We start from the raw sequence: 8,273 nt of genomic DNA, 5'->3' as shown, positions 1-8,273 counted from the left end.
AAATCTTTCCTGTGTGTGTCCGGAGGCAAAGCGCTTGGCACGCAGTCCTCTATCTATGTGAAGCTGTCTAGCTTCTAAATAAATAGATAAATAAAGTGCAGCGAGTGGGACTTCAGAGCAGATAGCATGATTGAAATTTTTAGGGAGAGGAGGGTTTGCTAAAAGTTGTCTTTGTCGTTTTTAGGGGATCTCATTTTGGGGATGCATTTGAGGGGAGGGGACGTCATTGTTCTTGAGGGGGAAGAGGAGCATCTCTGATTTAGGAAAATTTTTTTGGTGCAAATGGAATTTTATAAAAAATGCGGAAAAACTGTAACGTCATTTAGTTTGTTTTATTATAATTCAAAATATATAACTTTAGAATACAGAACGAACCAGTTTATTTTCTTAAACTAATTTGCATTTAATGATGTTTACCATTCTTGAAAATACCAAATACATGAAAAAAAGTACACTTAAAATCGGAAAGAACATACTCCTTCAGGAAGTGTTTCCAAAAAGGAAAAATAAACTGCAACTGTATTGCTTATGGTATCGCACTTTTTTTTGGCATCATGTTCTTCATGTTGATAAGAACTCGCCTTGAAATAGATGAAGTCGCCAACATGGTAACCATTGACCCAGGATCGTTCCTGCATTGACCGACGTGTGATGCTATTTAGCCCCTTAAGTCCCTTTAATCGTCTAAACGGGCCACAGAAGAAAAAAAAGCATAAATAAAGAAGTAGAAGTTACAGTGTCATAGTTTATCTGAAAATCTTCGTAACAAAATTATGAGTTTTGTCCATGCAAACCCAATGAAATTATTCAAAATTATGTATTTAATTAATTTTCAGAACGTTGTTGAATGAGATTTGTTCTTCATTACATAACTATTTTCAATGTAATGAAATTTTAAGTTAACTTTAACTGTAGCTGAATATCCTCTTATGTTGTTTTTCGAAAAAATTTCACGTCAATATTTATTGAAATCACGTTGTTAGTACTTAATTATTTTTTTTTTTACTGAATCCTCTTAAAAGAATCATAAATAATGTATTTGAATACCATTTGAATTAAGTATAATGCAGATCATAAAGCGTTGAGTCTTCAAGAGCAATCTTGCATTGTGAGTATGATTTGTATTGTTGAGTGATTCCACGAGATGACCTGATGTTCAGTCAAAGTTTTATTATTTTTTTCCTTTTATGAAAGTGAATGGCTCATTTCACGGTATTTTTGACATTTATGTAGAGTCCGTAACGTGACGTTTTTCTGCCATAATTTTTTGATTTACTGTTTGATTTGGAAATTATTTTAGTTTGAGTTGATGTGTTGGTAGGAAAAGCTCAAAATAAAATAATATGCTAATTAAACAGTAAATTAAAAAGTTTTGGTAAAAAAAGGTCACGTTACGAACCCTACATAAATGTCAAAAATACCATGAAATGACCCAAATACATTTTGTGTAAAATATAAGTTTATCAAGTTTTTATGAATAGTGACCCATTTATCATAACAGTCTCAAAGAAATTTAATTTCTCGAAGTACCTATAGAGTAAAGAGAGTTTTATTTAATTTATTTATTTTTGATATTGTAGACATAACATGGTAAAAACAACATTTTAACTAATTGCTTATAAATTCTCATGGTTTTTGGACTAAATGTATTTGAACTGCTGTGAACAAAAAACACCATGATTTGTTTTGTATTTGTTGCCAATTGTAACCAAGGCCGCGGAGTCTGAGGCAAAAATGACTGACTCAAACTCCGGAAAATTTCAAACTTTCGACTTCGTAAGCATTGGCAGAGTCTAGGACTTTGAGAGAAAATGACCAACTCTGACTCTTGGAACTTTAAACCTTCGTCTCGGGACTCTTAATTCCTCTACCAAAATATCAGTTCAACTCCGACTCCACACCCCTGATTACAGCTTTTGATTTAAATTTAATCAAAAGTTCTTTCAGATTGTGCTGCCTGGTTCCCATGTATTCGCAATTCAAATAAATTAGGCTTAGATGCAGCAGTTTGACTAATGGTTGCTGAAAGAGGTAAAGCAAACGAATTTAGTAGCTTGTTTATAAGATTAGCAAATTACAGCAAATTCAAGCAAAAAATGACAAATCAGGTGAGCAAAACAAAATTGCATTAACATCACGAACTCTGCAGCCTATGTTTTGCCTGGAGTGAGGAACGTTAATGTTTTACCTCTGATATAAACCAAAAAGGAAACATTTTAAATCCTGATTACAAGAAAAGCCTCAAAACAAAAGCCAGAATTTTATTTGTTCATATTTGAGAAAAACAAATAACAACAGATCTTTCTTCACCAACGCTATATTTTAGTACACAACGACTGATTTTTAATGAATTTTTAAAAATCCTATACACAAAAAAGCGTGGCTTGAGATGACGTCACATGGCTGTACAGAAACTCACTTCAAGCGAGGACTATGAGCACGTAGTACGCTCCGCATTTAAAGCCTTGAAATCTATTATTTAATCCTTTTTATACACAGAGGCTGGACTCATGAGAGGACAGTCCAATAACCTTCCTGCAGTGACTTTGATGATGATAGCAGACTTTTTCAGGGAAAACGAGAGATTCAAAGTTTAAGAAACGTGGGGAGAACGAACAACGTTACTTGCAAGTGGGGTGTATGGTAACCCTCAGTTTTTGCTTGAAATTTTTTCGCTTTATTAGTGATAAATTTTGATAAATCTCTCTTTTTTCTTTTTTTTTTCTCCTGTCCTTTACTCTTTTATTATTTTCTATTGTATAAATTCTATTTAATTTTATTCTGTTTAAATTCTATTTAATTTTATCAGGGGTCTGTCCAGGATTTTTCACAAGGTCCATTTTTTGTGAAAAATCAAATAATTTTGTGAAAAATGAATTAATTTTGTGAAAAATCAAATAATTTCGAAAAAAAAAAAAAAATTTTTTTTTTCTAACGAAATTTTAGAATTTAGAGATGGCACAAACTGCATCAATTAAACTTAAAGTTGAGTACTTTCCTCTTCTATGTCGAGAAAAACATTCTGGGGTGTTTTTCTGATATTTGGCAGGGGGGTGGGCATCGCTCTCTCAATATCAATATTTATCTACCATTCTACATTATGTTAAATTATACTAGAAATATTTCTGTGCAGTATTTAAAATAATTGTAACAAAAAAATAAATAAATAAAATAAAATTCAGAATAGGGGGGGGGGTTCAGCATTTAACTTTTTGACCCAAGACACTCTTAAAAAGCAGAGTTTAGTTTAAAACTTATAAATTCCGTGATTTTAACAAAAATAAAAAGATATTTTAATTGTTTACCTCTTAACAAAGCGTAATAATGAGCAAAAATTTGAAAAATCGGATTCCCATAGCGGATGCAAAGAGATTGCAATTCTCAAAGTGAAGGCATCAAAAATATAAAAACGGCTTGTAAAAGAAATATTTTTGATAAAATTATTTTAAAATTGCATTTTAGAGTCCTATGATAAACATTTCATTAATATCTGTGGACATAGTTGACGCAAAAAAATAAAAAACTATCTATTCAGCATTTCAATTTTTGACTCATAACAGAAAATGGAATTTTGCATTAAAAACTTGAAAAGAGAGTTCTAACAGAAATAAAGAGACTTTTCATTTATTTGCATCCTAGTAAAGCGAAGTTAGCTTGAAAAAAGAACCAAATATGATTCTCATATCGGATGTTAAAAGATTGCATTTTTCAAAATGTGACATCGTGTGACTTGTTAGCATCCATCGAAAAATCAAAACCCACATAATTTTCTCCCAAAATAATAATTAAACATCGCACCGCACCCGTAAAAAGGCAAATATTAACAAGCTGGTAAAATGAAGAGTATTTTCTAATCAAGTCATTAAGAAGGTTCAACGCCAGACGCTAAGTGATGATAATTTTGAAGTTGGTCACTTTATCTGAAGCGATCATATTTTTTCCCCACCCATATCCCCCTTTCCCCTATCCCTTTGCAGTTCTAAGTTCATTTTGCAGATATATATTATTATTGTTTATTAAATCATGAGTGGGGAGAAAAGTGCTTACCAATGCCTTTTCAGAAAAGTTTACAACAACACGCTGCTAATTAGCAGTGATAAAACAAACAACCATTATATTTATTCGGCATTAGCAATTATTTATCACTTGCAAGAGCATGGCAAGAGAGCCGATTTTTTTTTTTCCAAAATTATCCGATTTTATATAAGCTAATCCCTTTAATTTGATTTTAAAAAAAAGGTTCCAAAAATTATCGGTTTATACACAGAAATATGCGTTATTTTGCTTTTGCTCTTTCAATAAACAATTTGTGAAAGATCCGATCTTGTTTATCAGAATTTTGTGAAGGGTCCGTTTTGTTTGATCGGGATTTTGTGAAAGGTCCGTTTTGTTTGATCGGGATTTTGTGAAAGGTCCGTTTTGGTTGATCGGATTTTTGTGAAGGGTCCGTTAACGGACCCAAATATCCTCTGGCCAGACCCCTGTTTATTCTGTTTTAAATTTTTGCGTTTTAACTGCAAAAAATGAGCTGATGTGTGCAACATGACTTCCTTTTGCTCCAATTTAATGTCATTTTCCCATAAGTAGCAATTTTAATGTGACTCAATTGTTTACTATCTAAATATCAACAACAGTGGACAAATTGAAATCAAATAAAAAAAAGAAAAAAAATCGCTAAATTTGTCATCAAGTTGGCGACAAAACTTGTGCAACAAATTATAACACAACTTGAGTTTACATTGAAGTTAACAATGATTTCGCCCGAAAAAAAGGGGCAAAAGATCCCCTTAGAAACCTCCAAATGCAACCAAAAGGGAAGGTGCACAACTAGACCCCACTAGGAGTATACATACCAAATTTCAACTTTCTAGGACATAACATTTTTGAGTTATGTGAGATACATACACACATACATACATATGGAGGTCATGGGAAAATTCATTGTAATTAACTCGGGGGTCGTCAAAATGGATATTTTGGGTGTTTGTACGTTCCTAGGCATATATCCACATGTGATTGGGTCGGAAAAAAACTCAACATTGATTCGAGGGTGAGAAAAATGAAAATTAAGGCCGATTTTTGCATGAAATTTTTTTTGCGAATACAATACTTCCTTTTTTGTAAAAGGAAGTAAAAAAGGAAAATATTTTTTATAGTTGCGATATAAAAAGAAAAGGTTTATAGAAATGTATTTTGCAGCTAAACTGAAAATGTGTTTATAAAACACCACTTAATATTAATTGAAATTTCAAGATACCCCTTCTGTTTAAACTTAATGCCTGGGCTTTCAGTTCGTTTGCAATTTTTTTAAATGTCTGATATTCTTATTAAATCTGTATTTTTGTGAATTTTTTTATCTTTTTTGCCTTAATATGCAATAATGAGCAAACCAAGGGGGCGGGGGTAAGACTTGCCGCTCATTTTCTTTCTTTCTTTCTTTTTTTTTTTCAAATTTATTTGCAGATGTTAAATTAGCAGTTACTATTTATTTTTGACATGTATTAATTTTTTGAAAGGGAGGTGGGTCGGGCGCAAAGTTTGTATGCACCAATTAATAAAGTTTAAGATTAAAAAGTAAGTAAATTCTCTTTAGTTGACAAAACATCAGTTGATATCAACAAAATGAAATGTATAGTATGAACTCAAATATTTTGTCAATGAAACACCAGATAAATCCACAGCTACCTGATTTCTATTTGGTACTAAAGTCCATGCCACCGGACTAAAATAAAAAAATGTCTTAATGCAGTATAAAGGATTTAACTTTGAAACTAATTGATTTTGTTGTCAAAGGGAGGAAACAGATATTAAAACAACAGATATTAAAATACTTTTAAGAAATAAAAATGAAAAAGATGGATTTAAAAAAAAAAGCTTAATTGTGGGAACACAAAATAAAATGAGTTGAAGAAATTTAAATTCAAAAAGATGGAAAAAAATTTCTTCTTCGCTGGTGCTACAAACTGTTTGTTGCAGGCCAAGACCGTCTCTTGTATGGCTCACCTTGTCAAGTCTTTCCCACCTAACCCCATCCAGTGCAATGGCCCTCCATTGGTTCACTCCTACTACTTTTAAGCCCTTTGATATCAACAAAATGAAATGTATAGTATGAACTCAAATATTTTGTCAATGAACCACCAGATAAATCCACAGCTACCTGATTTCTATTTGGTACCAAAGTCCATGCCACCGGACTAAAATAAAAAATATCTTAATGCAGTATAAAGGATTTAACTTTGAAACTAATTGATTTTGTTGTCAAAGGGGGGAAATAAGAAACGAAACTAATACTAATTTAGCACTTAATATTACATAGCCATTAGGACTATTTTAAATTTATATAGACTAAAAACAAATATAATTTAGCACTTTTTTAAGTAAAGTTGAAATCAGTCATTGTGTTGGTGAGATATAATTGAAAATGTTAAGCATCCCAAAATCCCAAAACAAGTATTATAGTATGCAAATGGATAAAAGAATAAAATTAAAAAGGCACAGAGCTTTGGCATTGTTCTAGACCAGCAGTTCTAACCTTTTTAAGGCCCCATAAAGTGGATAATACATAATCAAGAACTACCTCATTCTGAAAACACGTTATCTATTGAATTTATTTATTCAAATTATGAAGCATAAACACTTTTGATACTTTCAATCACTAAAAAAAAAAATAATGTTTTATAACCATTATGTATTAAATTAAAAAGTTGTCAGTGTGAGTTGATATTGCTTACTTCTAAAAATTTGTTTCATAAATATTTCAAGCAATTTTTGCATAAAATATAGTTTTCTTCTAAGTTCATAAGTTTTAAAATATGACAGGCCAATGATCCAATCCTTGTAGTTTTCAAACATTATAAAATTCCATTTTGCTCCTGTCAGGATAATCAATGAAATCTCGTTTTCTCTTAGCCATTCTCTGCATATAGTGCATCTTAAACGAAGTCAACTGCATTTCTGTTGGTTTCTCCTGTCAGCCAGAGCGTGGCGGAAGAGCGGATGACGTCACTTCCTGAGCCATTTGACGTCACATTGGCTTGAGCTTTAAAAATTATTTTTAAAAAAACTACTTATAGCATCGCAAAAATTTTTTCACCGATGATGTTCATATACATTTTATTCTATCATATAAAAATAAAATTGAAAAATCGAAAACTTCCCGATTATAGCAAAATTCTAGTTTTTCTCATAGTGAGACTTTTGAAACTCCAGGTTTTCATAGTATTGTGTATTGCAAAAATATTCTGTAGTTTTCTTATTATTTTTTCCCTTATTATTTCAGATTTTAATGCTGCAAGATGTTTTCAGATCTTGATGAGTATGAGAAAACTTCTTGTACAGATAGTGATGAATCTTACAGCGATCAGATTAATAGTGATGTAGAAGCTGAACTCTACGGCCTAATTCATCATGAGCAAAATGAGGAATTTTCACGAACTCCTGACATGAAAATGTTGAATGCTGAGAATAATTCCAATCACAAAGAGCATATTTCAACTCCTAAACATAGTTCATTTGCCACTGAGGACAGTTCTTTTTTAAAACTTTTTAAAAGCTTTGAAACTACAAGCAAAAGTTATTTTTCTACTCCTCAATCACATCTTAGTATAAGTACTCAGAACAGTTTTTCTGAAAGACTGGACGATTCTCCAGCTAAATGCTCAAGTTTCAATGACATGAATAAAAGGAAAAGAGATTTGCTAGAGGCTGATGAGGAAAAAAAGCGAAAAAAATCAGTTGTTGCCTCAAAAACCAGCAATAATCTTACAAATAGTAAAAATTTTGTGGATTCTAGTGAGAGTGATGACAGCATTATTGTTTTGGAACCTAGTAAAGATTTTACAACAAACTTATCTGCTCATGATACAGTGGAACTGAGTTCAGATGATTCATCAGATTCTGATTTTTTCTCTTCACGTTTAAATTCTGTTAGATCTGATGTGAACTCCAAAAGAAGTACATTCTCCTCCAGTTTTAAAAATGGTAAAACTATCTCTGGTAAGTGGTATTTAGTTTTTAATTGTTTCAAACTGCTGAAGTGTGGAGAGTTGGGAGTTCATTGGATCATTCCCAATTAATTAAAAGTATTTTTTAATATTAACAATATTTTGTATTTTACGGGGAATAGTTGGCCCACACTGTTTGCTCATTGTAAATGTGTCTCATCCCTACGTTGGGTACTTGATCCCTACAAGTTTAACACATTAAGCATAATTAAAGTAAAAATCAACATTGCTGACTAATTTTAAAAAACTGCAAGTTTAAAATTTAAACTG

General features: G+C 31.6%; 1 protein-coding gene across 1 annotated transcript in view; it reads left to right on the top strand.

Annotated features, from left to right (window-relative positions):
• The first annotated feature begins 954 nt into the window (after positions 1-954).
• Positions 955-8,273, top strand: part of LOC129226897 (zinc finger CCHC domain-containing protein 7-like) — a 30,831-nt gene continuing 23,512 nt past the window's right edge. The window contains exons 1-2 of the mRNA XM_054861526.1: positions 955-1,108; positions 7,280-7,995. Coding sequence (XP_054717501.1) covers positions 7,296-7,995 — 700 coding nt within the window. The 5' untranslated portion in view covers positions 955-1,108; positions 7,280-7,295. The remainder of the gene's footprint in view (positions 1,109-7,279; positions 7,996-8,273) is intronic.

Source organism: Uloborus diversus, chromosome 7 (genome assembly GCF_026930045.1).
Source record: "Uloborus diversus isolate 005 chromosome 7, Udiv.v.3.1, whole genome shotgun sequence".
NCBI classification, from domain to species: Eukaryota; Metazoa; Arthropoda; class Arachnida; order Araneae; family Uloboridae; genus Uloborus; species Uloborus diversus.
The sequence above is the reverse complement of the archived record's forward strand: the minus strand, read 5'-3'. Positions and strand labels throughout refer to the sequence as shown.